The following is a 16,609-nucleotide window of genomic DNA, read 5'->3' as shown; positions in this document are numbered from 1 at the left end:
ACATCAATAAGCACAATTCTCTCTCATTCAAGTGAGTGGAAGATTAGTGTATTGATTTGGGAGAGGATGGGCCGCAGTTCATTTCACATTTTCGAGGGTAATTTGTCATTAATTCATTTGCAAGAGGACGTGCATGCATTTAAATTACTAAATTTGATTTGATTTTGTTTTAGTTTAGTCTCAAAATTACACAACATGTTGAATTTTGATGATATGATTTAATTCGTTGATATGTCTTTCTTTGAAATCTGAATGTTTAAATGCATACGATGGATGCATATAGTAGGGTTAGATTATGATTATGATATGAATTTGATCATATGATGAGTGTGATCAATGATGCATGATGTGATGATGAATGAGTATGTATTTTGTGCATAAATTGGCATGAACCTTACTTCCTATAAGATTGACAATAGGGTTGGAGGGATTGTGTGTTTAGCACCTTCCCATTCCACAACTTAGCAATAAAAAACTTATGTATTTATCATTTAAAAATAAAAAGGAAAAATATATTGTTTTTATTTATTTATTTTATATTTTGATGGTTGAGAGATTTAAGACTTAAATTATGGACGTCTCTGTTAGAAATACCATGAGATGCTATTTGATTTACAAAACTCTTATCAAAATACATTCTTTATACCATTAAGCTTTAGTCCATGAACAATTGTAGTCTCAAAAGTCTAAAGCTAAGAAGCACGGACACTTCATTTAAGGTGCCGTATTCGTGTCGTATCATCCATTTTATGCTATAATTTTTTAGAAATGACTCGTGTCACTATGTTGTACTAGTACTAGTGTCTGTGTCCATGATTGTGCAACTTAGGTCTAAAGTCTAAACAAATCAATTTTAGTACTTAACAAACATAAGAGATCGTATTTGGTCATTTTGTCAACATTCATTTAAAAACTAAAACCGAATTATGATGTGACTAAACTAAAAATTGACATGTTAGAGATAATAAGCGTTCTTTTTAACTTTTTTAGGACTTTAAGAACTAAAATCGCACAAGGACTAATTTTGGGCAAAAAAGAAAAAGAAAAGAAAAAGTGATAAAACATCCCAAAATACAATATGCATGTGATATGGAAAAGGTATGATAAATCTAATGTTGGAGCCAAATATCAAATACCCAAAAAACAGAGAGAATAAAAAAGAAAGAAAGTTCTTTACTTATTATCTTTATATATATATATATATATATTGATAGTATTCTTTACTTATCTTCTTCTCTAAAAAAAAAAAAAAAAAAAAAAAAAAAAAAAAACTTTACTTGTCTTTAGAAACTATAAAACCAAAAAGCAAAAACCAATTTAAGAGAGAGCACAAGCAAAAAGCGGTTCAACACAAGCAATATGGGCAACGCTCAGTCACCTCCGGCGAATCCCCGCTACGCTTCGGCCTCCAGGTCTCTCTCTCTCTCTCTCTCTCTCTGTATCTATATGTTAATGTTTATAATTAATAATATGATTAATTAATTTACTAATTAATTTATATATCATTGTTCAATTGTAGAGCTTTCAGTAAAAAAGAACTAGAAGATCTTAAATCCTTGTTCGCATCCTTGGCTGCACAATCTCAAACCAATAACCAATACATCGTTCCCTCAGTTTTCAAGGTTTCTTTAATTTCTTCGCTCTAAAGATTCCTTAAAATTTTCGACACTCAAAAACATTTCCAATTCTTTCTTAAAATCTTTGTCTCAGACATATTTTGGACTTCATGGTCCTCTCGGTGACCGCATGTTCGATTTAGTCTCCCAGCAACGCAAGGACCAACGCCTCTCCTTTCAAGACCTCGTTATTGCTAAAGTAAGTGAAATATACTATGTTTTTTTATTTTTATTTTTATAGTATTTATGTTTATTGTTCGAGCTCGACTCATGTTAGAAACAAAATTAAATAAAACCAATCCTGGAATTTTAAGTACTCATGATAAGCTCGAGCTCAACTCGTGTTTGAAATAAAATTAAATAAACCAATTCTGAAATTATAATACTTGACTCGGCTCGGCTAGTTTATGGTCCTACATTTCATAATGTAGGACTATAAACTTGGGTCGGCTTAGGTTGGTTCAAGTAGTTTACAGACCTGCATTTTGTAATGGGTTTATTGTGTATTGCAGGGAACTTATGAGAAAGGAACAAAAGATGACATTGAAGAGTTCATATACCAATTAGTAGACGTGTCCGGTGATGGCATTTTGGTGAGGTAGTAATTTAGGTCTATTTATTTTGTTGGGTGCTGAATTTTGTTTCTAAGTTAAGATTTGAATTTAATACTATGATTACTTTGATAAAATTTAGTCATATTGGCTTTGTATATGTATACATATGGTTGTGATGGTGAGAATCATGTTGGGAGCTTTAATGTCAGGTCTGATCTGGAATCTGTTTTGATTGCGATGTTTGGGACTATATTTTCTGAGAAAGATGCTGAACTTGGACCAAGTTCACAGAAGGACGTTGTGGACATATTTCTTAATGCCGCAACTTTTTCAAAGCATGTTGAAGGAAGTGCTGAAAAAAGTATGTCTTTCGAAGATTTCAGAAATTGGTGTGCTCTTCTCCCATCTGTTAAGAAGTATCTCGCAAGCTTGTTGATGCCACCTGATGCAGGTTTTCTTCCTGCTTTAGATTTGTATATTCTTTGGACTGCTGTCAGTTTTATTGTTTTCCATTTTGATAGTATTTAGGTCTATTCAGTAACCAAAAAAGAAAGTAAAGAATTTCTCATTGTACCTTGTGAAAAAAATTAAAAAGAGACTTCTTTGGTGGAATTAATGATTCCCTTTCTTTTATTATATAAAGAAATGGATCATGTTTAATTTTAAATAAGCAAATTATGTCATGTCAAGGTTGCCAACAACATGAAGTAAAATATAAGCAGATAAACTGTAGTTAAGACACATACATTCTGTAAATTTAGTGGAGTTGAATTTTTTTAAATTTGATTTTTATTAAGAATTATGAGTTGTTTGGTTTACTGCTCTTTTATTGCTTTGTTGCCTTGTTTTTGTTTTTGGTGCCAGATTACTTATTGGGTATTGAATCAACAATCTCACTCTTCAGCTTGCTTTTACCAGGGGACAAGGAGCTGTCATTTGAGCCAGAGCTCATTGGCACTTCTTTGCTTGTTGACACATAAGAACCTTAGTCATAGGTTTCATATATCATGACAAATACTGTTCTAATAGCTAGTTCCTGATTTAAAAAAAAAAAAAAAAAAATTTAATAATTGAATTCTTAAAATAATTTGTATTAGGCACTGATTTAGAAAATAAATTTGTGATATTTTTATTAATTAGAGAAAAACATGAACCGCCTTATGCAATATCATTTTATGAGGGATTAAGATATCTTGTAACTTGTGTAATGTTTCTTTTTGCTAACGTGGATGTCGAGTTCTTTGAGCACCTGATTATTCCTCTAGGTGTGTGTAGTCCCCATGTCCCACACACATTGGGTGACTACATGGAGGAATCTCTTGGGGTAACCCCAGGATACTGGCTAGAGTTTTGAACCTAGGACCTTATGGATATCATGAGGCCTTGGGAACCACTAGACCAAACCCTTGGGGTTGTTCCTTTTCTTTTAGATGATTATGGATTCTGTTTTTACATATTACTAGATCAATATTTGAAGAAAGCCTCCCTGTGTGTGTGTTTTTCTGTTGTTCCTTAAATACTTCATATGGAAAATTACCACTTCACCAGACCTGATTATTTTCAGTTCTGTATATTATGGACCCCGAAGCAGTTTAGGAGGGGAATCTGTACTTTAGCTCTTATGATTATCCTATTTTGTGGGACATGTCAGGAAACAATCCTCTTTTTAATGTTCCACCATTTTGTGCAGGAAGACCAGGATCACAAGTTCCTTGTCTACTGCATGGGGAGAATGTTGATTCTAATATGATGTTATTGAGGAAGGAATATGCTTGGCATATTGGAGGAGCCGTTTCGCAGCAAGAGCTGGAGGAATGGAAACTTTTATACCATAGTGCTTACAATGGCCTAAGTTTCAACACATTCTTGGGCAATATATCGTGAGTGGATCTCATTAACTTATTTCTCATTAAATTTTTTGAGATAAATTTTTATTCCTATACCTTGTGAGTTGAGCTTGATTTCCTTCTTTGTGATTGTCTTTGTTTTGAGTCCAAAATGAGGCGTTTGAGGCTCATATACTTTTCAGAAAATAAACCATGCAATATATAGTTTTTACAAGAAGAATTTTTCTCATGAAGGCAGAAAATGTAACTTGGAATGTGACATGACTGCACCAAGCTGTTTGTTTGATTTTTGTTTTCTGCTGCTGCTTATATTTATAAGCATCGTTCATCATGTTTTTTCTTGTTAGCACTTGATAATGCTAAATTTGGTTAAATCAAGATTGCACTTCTTGAAGAAAATGATTCTCCAAAAGTTGTGTTTCATACTTCTTATGTATTAAGCAAACAAAACAACACCTAAAAACTACCTATCTCCAAACAACACCTAAAAACTATGTGAAGAAGAACAATGAGGCTACAGGATTCATGGGTTCTGTTCCCACACATGATGTTGATGTTGAAATTCGAGTTGTCATGGGATCATGTTGTAATGGTTACATAAACGCCAGGAAAGCATTATAGACATTAATATGAACAATACAAACACAAACAAGGGGACTACTGTGCTTGGCACTAACTGCCACTTCAGTTCACTCCTCAGTTATGTTGATTCTTAATATCAAGCATACTTAAATGGAACATGCATTATCCGTAAAATGTTCTCAAATTTAGTGTGAGATTCCGACTGTGCAAGAGTCCTATTATGTTTAGAAGAGTTTAAAAATAAGGATGCATGCTTATATATTTCTAGATACTCCAAATTATTCTAAATTATTTGTTAGTGTTGCTGTCCTGACCTTTTCTGGCATTCACTTATTAATTAATTAAAATTAAATTGATCATGCATACTTAGACAAAGTGGATTTTGCTGTACAAATTGGTAGTAACAGCTTCCATTGAGGCCTAATCTGTAGTAGAGATGATTTCCTTAGCTAGTATAAGAAGATTTTGATCGTGGCAAGAAACCTGTAGACAATGGCATAAATGCCTATCCATAAAGTAAAGACTTCTTTATTTATAAAAACATTGATGTTGTACTATATTGCATTAATGCTTTGGCCTTGTTTCCTATTCGCTTTCCCTAAAGAAATATAAATGCTTAATGCTTTTTATTTTTATTTCAGTTTCTCGGTTGCTGCAAGTAATTTTTAAATAGGAGTGGAATGGGTAATTGTTCAATTGAACTGCAGAAAAGATGATGGGCCGACTGTGTTGATTATTAAGGATAAAGAAGGTTGCGTATATGGAGGATATGCTTCTCAGCCTTTTGAGAGGCATGGGGATTTCTATGGAGACATGAAGTCTTTTCTTTTTCAGCTATATCCAAAGGCTTCTATATTCAGGCCTACTGGAGCAAACAAAAATCTACAATGGGTAAGTTTCTATTGTTTTCATATGGCTCTGAGTTCGAGGTTTTTGCATTGTGGCACGATCTTAGATGAGTCTCATCTTTATTATTTAGTCCTGCTGATAGAAAATAACTCTATTCACATGCTGTTATTGAAGTCTGCCTAAATGTCACAACTTTCTCTGTAGTTTATTAAGTTCATTAATTATTTATTGGTTGAGTAACTAAATAGATTTTGACTTCGTACATATTGTTTCAAGTGGAAATAAACAGCCTAAAGTGGCCATGGAAACTGCAAAGGTAGTTCTGGTAGTAGACCTGCCCTATATATGTATATCACCGAGTGATTTATTAGAAAATTCTTTGGAGGTTTTCCTTAACCTTGCGTGGATGATAAGAACAATTGTCACTTATAAACAAACAGTAATAACAATTGTCATCTGCTAGGAAGGGGACAACTAATGAAGTCTGAAGCAGTGAGTCTAACTCAAGGCTTGGTTTTTACTCAATGGTCCTTTATATCAGTTGACTATTCTCATCCTGATTTTATTTGGGCAACTAGCAAGAAAGATATTTTTAAGGTAGGCTTAAGTTTGATCACCTAGGAAGTTTAGTAAATTGGGTTTTATAAGGTTTAAAATATTGGACATGTTCTATGATCTAAAATGCATGTGGAAGTTTTGAGCTTTAAGGACAGTTGAAGCGATGAGATGGAACCAACCCAATTTTTATGTTTAGATTATCTGATACTTATTTCATTTCGTTTTTTCATGCTGATGTTTTTTAATCTTATGTTTTGGTGTTTTCTCCTTTTTGGATGATAATTGGTTGCATTACACACGAGTCCGTGACACAAAGCAAATGCATCTCTGTGATTTACATTGCAATTTTAGTTGTTTCTCCAATTATAAAATGTTCTTAAGATATGTAGTGTCCATGTATCTGCAGTGTGCCGTGAATTTCAGTTCAGATGACATCCCAAATGGCATTGGTTTTGGAGGACGAGTGAATCACTTTGGTCTGTTTCTCTCTGCAAGCTTTGATCAGGGTCACACGTTCAACTGTACCACATTCGGTAGTCCCTGCCTTTCCAAGACCAGTCAAATATGCCCGGAAGTGATAGAATGCTGGAGGGTTGTTCCAAAAGGGAAACAAGGAACGCATGATGCTGTCAAAGGTTCTGTATTAGAAAGATTTAAGGAGGATCGCCATATGCTCAACATGGTTGGGCTTGCAAATTCAAGTGAGTAATCTTGGCCATGCAATGATGCAACCTTTTGTTGGCTTCTACAAGCACAAAAATCATTTGTAGTTAAGGATTTGCACCCGATGACTTTGGCTTGAAGTTGAAAAATAAGGTGTTTATTCTGCCATTTATCTAGAAAGTTAGGAACATATTTGCTTGATCTGTAAATACTCCCATCTGGTCTAAACTTGAAGATTATATTCAGAAATTAGAACATGAGGAAGAGTTTATGCCTCTTGGTGTAGGGGTATTTCGTGGCTCTTTATCTTTTGTAATTAGAAACTGATTGCTATTGGGAAAAAATGAAGTGCCTCCTGACACCCCTGCATTCATTGTTGGTTTTCATACTTTAGCTGACTAACCATTTTCACCATTTGCGAAGTTATTTTAGGCATGATGTCATGAACAGACTTTGAATTCATTGTCCATCTACTGTGCATTTATACAAGCACATCTAACATAAGCAAGTTTTAAGCATAATCCACAATCAAAGGGAAACATCACAATCACAATCCAAATTATATTCAAAAGACTTGAGATCCGATTCTAATTAAACTGCCAAATCTCAAACAAAATACATTGTATATGAAATCTTATTCAAAATGAACCCTCCTCACTTATAGCCCTTACGGGCTAACTACCTCTCTCATTCATGCTATTCCATGCAATTAGTGTAAATGAGCCCTCCATTAAGAAATAAGAAACACCATCTTTTATGTGCTAAAAGAACTCAATATTATAAAATCACTGGTCACGGTTCTGATCAAGTTCAAATTACAAGTAAAGATAGAAACAAAAACTAAGGACAGAAGCGAGTGACGAGCCTACAGCAGTTCTCAACGGGGTCTCCCCCAATAATACTTATAAACAACTATCAATGGCTCCAAACTCCTAAACATTAAGCGAAAAATTGATATGATATGACAAAGGCTATGATAGCCTCCCCTCAATCAAAAGTACCAACAATTTTACTCAATTCAATAGAAAGCAACATTTTGTACCCCTCAATCAAAAATACAAACAATTGTACTCGATTCAATAGTAATCAACATTTTGTACCCAGATTCGTATAACAGTTGAGCCTACTAATTTTGACAAATACAGTCAATCCCTAGGAAGCATGGACACAATGAAGCGCCACCCCAAATGAAGTGTCTCTGCATCCTAGGTCATCCAATGTGCATCCTAGGTCGAACCCACAACAAAATTATTAAAGTGCATCACAGCCACAAATTCATCACCAAATTACCAGTTTTAAAAGACATCAAAAAAAATTAAAACATGCAATCAAGGTCCTGTTCATTTCAAACACCATTTCTGATTTTCCATCTCAAACCAAAGCCAAAATATGCCCTAAAAAACCAAAACTAATACTAATTAGTAATAACCAACCAAAACACCATCACGATTCCAAACATTTGAATTTCATAAAACAATCTCCATTCTTTAACAAAAAGAAACTAAATCATACCCATAATAAACGACAACGTCAAAACGATAATGAAAGAAAAAACATTAAAAAAAAAAAACGACAAATAACTAACAGTTCTCCATCATTCAAAACTGTTCCAACGAACAACCACCATTTTCCTTGTAGTCTCCTCCTAATCACGGAACCTCCTACCGGGTCCGCCAGCACCACCGGGTCGCCCGAAATTGGTCTGGATATTGGAAACGGGAACCGGGTCGACCTTGACGAGGCCAGGCATGTCACCCATGCCAAGAGTGGCCAACATGTCGAGAGTCTCCTTGTCGACCTCGATGAGTTCGGTGTTGATGGCAGAGACGTCGGGGACGAAGTCCATGCGGCGCTCGCGCTCTTCCTCCTGGAGCTTGAGCGAGATCCCGCGGACCGGACCCTTCTGGATCCGCTTGATGAGGTGGGTCGAGAACCCGGCGATCTTGTTGCGGAGGCGCTTGGTGGGAATGATGGCCACCTCTTGCAGGAGCTTCTTGTTGGTGTGGAAATCCATGGTCATGCGCGAGTAGTATCGCTCGATGACTTGGCGTGAGGACTTCTTCACGGTCTTTGTGCGAACGCGACCCATGGTGGTTTTGGCTGTGCTGTGTGTGTTTGTGTGTAGGGGCGGTGTGAGAAGGAGAGAATGTGAAGACGATACGAGAGGAGGAAATGGAAGTAGGGTTTTGTGGTGTTTTTATAGTAGGGATTTGTGAAATGGGCTTTTGAGGCCTAGTGGAGAATTGGGCCTGAATTGTTTTTGTTCAAAAAAATAGTTGGGCTTAGGTTTGGGAATATTGGGATTGATCTTTAAAAGGGAACTAGGTAGGGGTTTGTGGTGTTTTTATATGAGGAATTTGTGAAATGGGCTTTTTTGAGTGGAAAGATGTGGATCTTCTTGGCTCACTAAATGGAATAAAGGGTGTGTTTTCAAGCCTAGTGGAGAGTTGGGCCTGAATTGTGTTTGTGCAGACTAAAAAGTTGTTGGGCTTAGGTTTGGGAATATTGGGATTCATCTTTAAAAGGGAAAGGAGGTAGGGTATTGTGGTGTTTTTATAGGAGGGATTTGTGAAATGGGCTTTTGATTGGAAAGATGTGGGAGATTTGTTGTGGATTTTGTTGGCCCATGAAATGGAATAAAGGTTGTATTTTGAAGCCTAATGGAGAATTGGGCCTGAATTGTGTTTGTGCAAACTACAAAGTTGAGCCTTGGTTGAACCCAAAAGAAAGGAGTTGGGCTTAGGTTTGGGAATGTTGGGATTGATCTTTAAAAGGGAAAGGAGGTAGGGTTTTGTGGTGTTTTTAATTTATATGAGGGATTTGTGAAATGGGCTTTTGAGTGGAACGATGTGGGAGATTTGTTGTGGATTTTGTTGGGCCATGAAATGGAATAAAGGGTGTATATTCATGCCTAGTGGAGAATTGGGCCTGAATTGTGTTTGTACAAAGATGAGCCTTGTTTGAACTAAAAAACAGAAGTTGGGCTTAGGTTTGGTATTGGTTAAGATCTTTAAAAGGGCAGAGAAGGCCCGGTATGGTTGCTTGACTAAATTGGTTCTAGATTGACAGCATAAAATGTATTGAGTAGCAAAGCTTTGCAGTGTCAATTATAATTCAATAAGGAGTTTTTAAAGATAAGAACTTTTATGTCATAATTTTGATATGGTAGATTGTGAATGTTTTGTTTATTACTTTTACATAAATTGAGTACTTTTTCTCTATCACTCACAGTTAACCACATTAGGATTGTGGCAAAAGTTGTGTCCACAAACTCTCTTCAACGAGTTTAAAGACACTAAAAATTTTACAACTAACAAGGTGATAAGGTTTTATTAGTAGATTAAAAAAATAATATTAGTGGTGGACTCATATGAGAAATAGTAAAAACTTGTTAACTCAATTGTTTTGAAAATTTTTGTAAAATTTATTGTGTCTGTAGCATTGTCCATTAAAATGATAATTAAAACTACTAGATTATGAGAGCTGACACATAGAAAACTACTTAAGTTTTCTTAAGCCCTCATCAGAGGACTGGCTGTTGAGGCTTGGCGACTTGGAGAGAGGAATTCATGGAAGATATGATTCTTCAATATAATCACAGGAAAAACAAGTTACAGCAAATCATTGTCACAAAATGTAGCAGACAATATATGCCACTATCCAATTCCCAAAGGACCACCCTCCCAAAAAAATAAATAAATCTAATATATAACTTCAGGCATATATAAAACGCTGGGACTCCACTATCTTTAAAAAATAGAATGGCCTGTTGTCAAGAGATTTTTTTTTTTTTTTTTTTTGAGAAACGTCAAGAGATGTTTTAGGAGAGTGGCTTGAAAATTGATTAGATTTAGGTTTATTTCATTTTTAGTTAGATATAGGCTACGTTTCCTAATTAAAAAGATAATGAATATAAGATATATTTTACTTAAGAATGCTAATATAACTTTGGTGTTATACTATCAAAATGAGGGAACTTACCTTCTTCCCATTGGCAGCCTTAGACAATGGTGTAATGGTAATATGGTATGTCAATTAATTGCTAACGAGATCTACATAGATAACCAAGTGCTTGCTAGCAACAACATAATTATCATTTTTGGCAATAATAGATGCATAATTCCCTTCTTCACAAGACTGCAATCTCACACTTCAGGTGTCTGGAGCCTAACAAATAGAGCTCCAGAATTACAAGCAGTCAATTGTGAAGAATTCAAACCAACAGAACATGAATGCCAACCCATGTATATTGACATGGAAGTAGATAGCTCCGACCCCCTTGACTATGACAACTATGCAGATATAGACTGACTCCCACCAATAGGCATGGCAGACATATACTATTCATTAGCACGAGATAGGTAGAAGAATCTCCATGTTTCATCATTGCAAGATAGAGTGATAGACAACTGAAGACTCTGCATTTCATCATTGCAAGAAGACAGAAAGAAGATGAAAAGGATAGAAAAGAATCATCTATGGTAAAAGAAGAAATGATAGGAAGGAGTCATACGTCAAAGCCTGCATAACAAAACAAAATGTCACTATTCATGAAAAGTTTATACTAATCATTAAATAGTATTTTTTCCCGACAGATTAACCAGGGTTAACTTTTCGCAACCAACCCTGGTAAAGGCCATATCAAGGTGTGGATTTTGTTGGCCCATGAAATGGAATAGAGGTTTATTCAAGCCTAGTGGGAAATTGGGCCTGAATTGTGTTTGTACAAAGTTGAGCCTTGGTTGAACACTTGAACCAAAAAGACAAAAAAAAGAGTTGGGCTAGGTTCGGGAATATTGGGATTGAAAAGGGAAAGGAGGTAGGGTTTTGTGGTGTTTTTATATGAGGGATTTGTGAAATGGACTTTTGGGTAAGATGTTGGTGATTTGTGGATCTTGTTGCCCCAAGAAATGAAATAAATGTATATATTTAAGCCTAGTGGAGAATAGGCTGAATTGGGTTTGTACAAAATTGGGCTTGGGTTGAACTAAAAAAAAGAAGAAGAGTTGGGCCTATGTTGGGGAATATTGGGATAAGAAAGGCCTGATATGGTTTTTTGACTCAATTGTTTCTGGATTGATAGCATCATTGACTGTAGACTCTATAATAATTGTTGAGTGGCAATAGTTTGCTACGTCAACTATAATGCAATAACTCAATAAACCAACTTTAATACCTGAATTGTGTTTATATTAGGGATTTGTGAAATGGGCTTTTGGGGCCTAGTGGAGAATTGGGCCTAAATTGTGTTTGTTCAAAAAAATAGTTGGGCTTAGGTTTGGGAATATTGTGATTGATCTTTAAAAGGGAAATAGGTAGGGGTTTGTGGTGTTTTTATATGAGGGATTTGTGAAATGGGCTTTTTTGAGTGGAAAGATGTGCATCTTCTTGGTCCACTAAATGGAATAAAGGGTGTGTTTTCAAGCCTAGTGGAGAGTTGGGCCTGAATTGTGTTTGTGCAGACTAAAAAGTTATTGGGCTTAGGTTTGGGAATATTGGGATTGATCTTTGAAAGGGAAAGGAGGTAGGGTATTGTGGTGTTTTTATAGGAGGGATTTGTGAAATGGGCTTTTGATTGGAAATATGTGGGAGATTTGTTGTGGATTTTGTTGGCCCATGAAATGGAATAAAGATTGTATTTTCAAGCCTAGTGGAGAATTGGGCCTGAATTGTGTTTGTGTAAACTACAAAGTTGAGCCTTGGTTGAACCCAAAAAAAGGAGTTGGGCTTAGGTTTGGGAATGTTGGGATTGATCTTTAAAAGGGAAAGGAGATAGGGTTTTGTAGTGTTTTTAATTTATATGAGGGATTTGTGAAATGGGTTGTTGAGTGGAACGATGTGGGAGAGTTGTTGTGAATTTTGTTGGCCCATGAAATGGAATAAAGGGTGTATATTCAAGCCTAGTGGAGAGTTGGGCCTGAATTGTGTTTGTACAAAGATGAGCCTTGGTTGAACTAAAAAACAGAAGTTAGGCTTAGGTTTGGGATTGGTTACTTTAAAAGGGGAGAGGAGGCCCGGTATGGTTGCTTGGATAAATTTGTTCTAGATAAACAGCATAAAATGTATTGAGTAGCAAAGCTTTGTAGTGTCAATTATAATTCAATAAGAAGTTTTTAAGGATAAGAGGTTTTGTGTCATAATTTTGACATGGTAGATTGTGAATGTTTTGCCTATCACTTTTACATGGATTGAGTGCTTTTTATCCATCACTAAGAGTTAACCACATTAGAATTGTGACAAAAGTTGTGTCCATAGACTCTCTTCAACAAGCCTAGAAACACTTGTGAAAATTTCACAACTAATGAGGTGGTAGGATATTATTAATAAAAAAAAAAAATGATATTAGTGGTAGACCCATACGAGAAATAGTAAAAACTTGTTAACTCAATTATTTTGAAATTTTTTGTAAAATTTATTGTGTTTGTAGCATTGTCCATTAAAATGGTAATTGAAACTACTTTAGGCTATGAGAGCTGACACATAGAAAACTACTTAAGTTTTCTTAAGCCCTTATTAGAGGACTGGTTGTTGAGGCTTGGCGACTTGGAGAGAGGAATTCATGGAACATATGATTCTTCAATATAATCACAGGAAAAACAAGTTACAGCAAATCATTGTCACAAAATCTATCAGACAATATATGCCACTATTCAATTCCCAAATTACTACCCTCCAAAAAAAAAAAAAAAAAAAAAATCTAATATATAAATTCAGGCATATATAAAACGCTGGGACTCCACTATCTTTAATAAATAGAATGGCCTGTTGTCAAGAGATGTTTTAGGAGAGTGGCTTGAAAGAATTGATTAGATTTAGGTTTATTTCATTTTTAGTTAAATATAAGTTACGTTTCCTAATTAAAAAGTCAATGAATATAAGATATATTTTACTTAAGAATGCTAATATAACTTTGGTTTTATACTATCAAAATTATGTAACTTACCTTCTTCCCATTGGCAGCCTTAGACAACGGTCTAATGGTATGTCAATTATTTACTAACGAGATCTACGTAGATAACCAAGTGCTTGCTAGCAACAACAGAATTATCATTTTTGGCAATAACAGTTGCATTATTCCTTTCTTCACAAGACTGCAACCCCACATTTCAGGCGCCCAGAACCTAAACAGACAGAGCCCCATAATTACAAGCAGTCAACTATTGCCCTCACTGTGAAGAATTCAAACCAACAAAACATGAATGCCAACCCATGTACATTGACATGGAAGCAGATAGCTCTAACCCCCTTGACTATGACAACTATGCAGATATAGACTGACCCCCACCAACAAGCATGGCAAACAGATACTGTTCATTAGTACGAGATAGGTAGAAGAATCTCCACATTTCATCATTGCAAGATAGAGTGATAGACAATTGAAGACTCCACCTTTCATCATTGCAAGAAGACAGAAAGAAGAAAGGATAGGGAAGAACCATTTACAGCAAAGAAAGAAATGATAGGAATGAGTCATACATCAAAACCTACCTAACAAAACAAAATGTCACTATTTATGAAAAATTTATACTATTCATTAAATAGTATTCTCTACTGACAAATTTACTAGGGTTAACTATTTGCAACTAACCTTGGTAGAGGCCATATTAACGTGGAGATGTTGTTGGCCCATGAAATGGAATAGAGGTTTATTCAAGTCTAGTGGGGAATTGGGCCTGAATTGTGTTTGTACAAAGTTGAGCCTTGGTTGAACACTTCAACCAAAAAAAAAAAAAAGAAGTTGGGCTTAGGTTCGGGAATATTAGGATTGTTGTGTTTTTGTGAAATGGACTTTTGGGTAAGATGTTGGTGATTTGTCGATCTTGTTAGGCTATGAAATGAAATGAATGTGTATATTCTAACCTATTGGAGAATTGGGCTGAATTGGGTTTGTACAAAATTGGGCTTGGGTTGAACTAAAAAAAGGGTTGGGCCTAGGTTTGGGAATATTGGGAAAAGAAAGGCCTGAAATGGTTTCTTGACTCAATTGTTTTTGGATTGACAGCATCATTGACTGTAGACTCTATAATAATTATTGAGTGGCAAAAGTTTGCTACGTCAATTATAATGCAACTAGTGTGTAGCCCGTGTACAAGTACAATTAAAAATAATCATAATTATATAGTTTAAATTATACTTTTTTTTAGATGATGTTCAAATTATACATGATATTAGCTTACACTTTTTTTAAACTATTCATTTCTAAAATATGTAATGGTTTCTCATTATATATATACAAGGAAGTATAAGCCAAACCGAACTTCTTTTTTATAGGTAAATCTTCATTCCAAAAAAGATGAAAAGGTACAGTAAAAAAACAAAGATCACAGGCAGTGTCCTAAGCCAAACAAAATTTCTATACATGATGTGTTCAAAAATTCTACCAAGCACCAAAAGAATGAGCCTATTACCATTTTTATTGACGTTCATTAAAGTTGGCCACTGTATTGTATAAGGGTAAAATATATAGGCCATTTCAAAAGAAACTCAAAATGTGCCTCCATCAGGATAGCCCAAGCATGGTAAAGCCTGAGGCTTAGAGATTCATTCATTTGGAAGAAATCCAACCAGGCCTGCCCACCATAGTTTAGTCTCTGCCAAACTGCAGTTTTGTTGGAGAAATAGTGATCCTTTTGTAGTGGAACATTGATTAGCCAGCTAACTTAATAGATTCAATTATTCAAATCCTCAAGAATCTCATATTGTAAACATAACAGTATGGTTCACGAATTGAGAAACTAAGCAAAGCACATTCTAAACGGATACTTGGCAATAACAATGTTACTAATAGAAATGAAAGGGCTAGTAATGTGCTTGAATCATTTAGCTTTTAAAATGAAAAGGCTACCATGTAAACAGTTATACTATTAAAATTAGAATCAAAGTTTAAAATGACACAAAAGCTACCATGTAAGTTTTTCATGAATGTTAACATTCAGATTCAACCACTCTATACACTTCTCCATCTAACATAAAATGTTACATGGAAAGATAAGGAATAGAACAAAGTAGTTAAATATTCTATTTTACATAATACACAAGATTATCCCTCCAACATGAGTTGCAATGGCAACAACAACCAAACCAATAATTCAAATAATATTTAAGCTCAAGTAGGCCCTTAAAAGATTCTCAAAAAAGAAAAGAAAAAAGAAAAAAAAAGTAGGCCCTTAAAATGCTTCTCCCAATGCATTTCCTCAAACCAGGGGTGATTAATGATTATCCAGCCTTAAACTCATTAAACAAGAGATAGTGCAGTTACCAAAAAAAAAAAAAAAAAAAAACCTCATCAAAAAAAGCTACACCACAGGAAAATAAAGTTTCTAAAAATATATGTATGCAATCCAAAAATGAATTTGCATAACAAAGAAGACTGATAAAAATGAGAAATGCTAAATTACCAAAATCTAAATTCAGGGAGGCAGTGAATGAAAGGCTTAAATTCATTAGAACTTTTCATTGGCAAAGAAGCCCTATCTAAGACTTCGAGCTCTGGATCTTCCTTTGGCGACAAAAACCTGATTAAGAGATTCAAGACTGTAAAATTGTGAGTTACAATTATGTATTTTGTTGGCTTTAATTCCGTGTCAAATTTGATTGTAATTTTGTTTAATTATTTTCCTGTATTTTTGTGGGATTTAATGTAAGGGCTATGTGTGAAAGTTTGATGAAGAATCTGTGAAGAAGTGGTTTTCGTGACTGGACTTGCGACTAATGACCTGCGGAACAAACCACGTGAGAAGCACATGCTAGAATTTGAAGAGTCTTTGATAGGCTGGTTTTCACAAGTGACTCACAACTTAGGCTAGTTGTAAGTGACCTACAAAACCCACTGCCTGTTGCTTTTTGGAGTGTGACTTTTCCCATTCTTTACTAACACTATATAAACCCTCATTACCCACGAAATGTAAGAAGAAGGAGTATTTTCTGAAGAAACTTTTGA

At 35.0% G+C, this 16,609-nt stretch overlaps 2 protein-coding genes across 2 annotated transcripts; one reads left to right on the top strand and one right to left on the bottom strand.

Moving 5' to 3' along the window:
- Nucleotides 1–1,252: 1,252 nt before the first annotated feature.
- On the top strand, nt 1,253–7,038 carry LOC126692219 (uncharacterized). Its single transcript, XM_050387741.1, has 8 exons — nt 1,253–1,412; nt 1,520–1,622; nt 1,711–1,815; nt 2,129–2,214; nt 2,380–2,621; nt 3,861–4,050; nt 5,307–5,490; nt 6,413–7,038. Exons 1-8 carry the CDS (start codon nt 1,360–1,362, stop codon nt 6,713–6,715), a joined length of 1,266 nt encoding a protein of 421 aa, XP_050243698.1. The 5' UTR covers nt 1,253–1,359; the 3' UTR covers nt 6,716–7,038.
- Nucleotides 7,039–8,117: 1,079 nt separating this feature from the next.
- Nucleotides 8,118–8,846, bottom strand: LOC126692220 (40S ribosomal protein S17-like). Its single transcript, XM_050387742.1, has one exon. The coding sequence runs from the start codon at nt 8,756–8,758 to the stop codon at nt 8,315–8,317; it is 444 nt and encodes a 147-aa protein (XP_050243699.1). The 5' UTR covers nt 8,759–8,846; the 3' UTR covers nt 8,118–8,314.
- Between the last annotated feature and the right edge of the window lie 7,763 nt (nt 8,847–16,609).

The sequence above is a fragment of the Quercus robur genome, chromosome 7 (genome assembly GCF_932294415.1).
Source record: "Quercus robur chromosome 7, dhQueRobu3.1, whole genome shotgun sequence".
Taxonomy (NCBI): domain Eukaryota; kingdom Viridiplantae; phylum Streptophyta; class Magnoliopsida; order Fagales; family Fagaceae; genus Quercus; species Quercus robur.
Note: the sequence above shows the minus strand (reverse complement) of the source record. Positions and strands in the feature narration are given on the sequence as shown.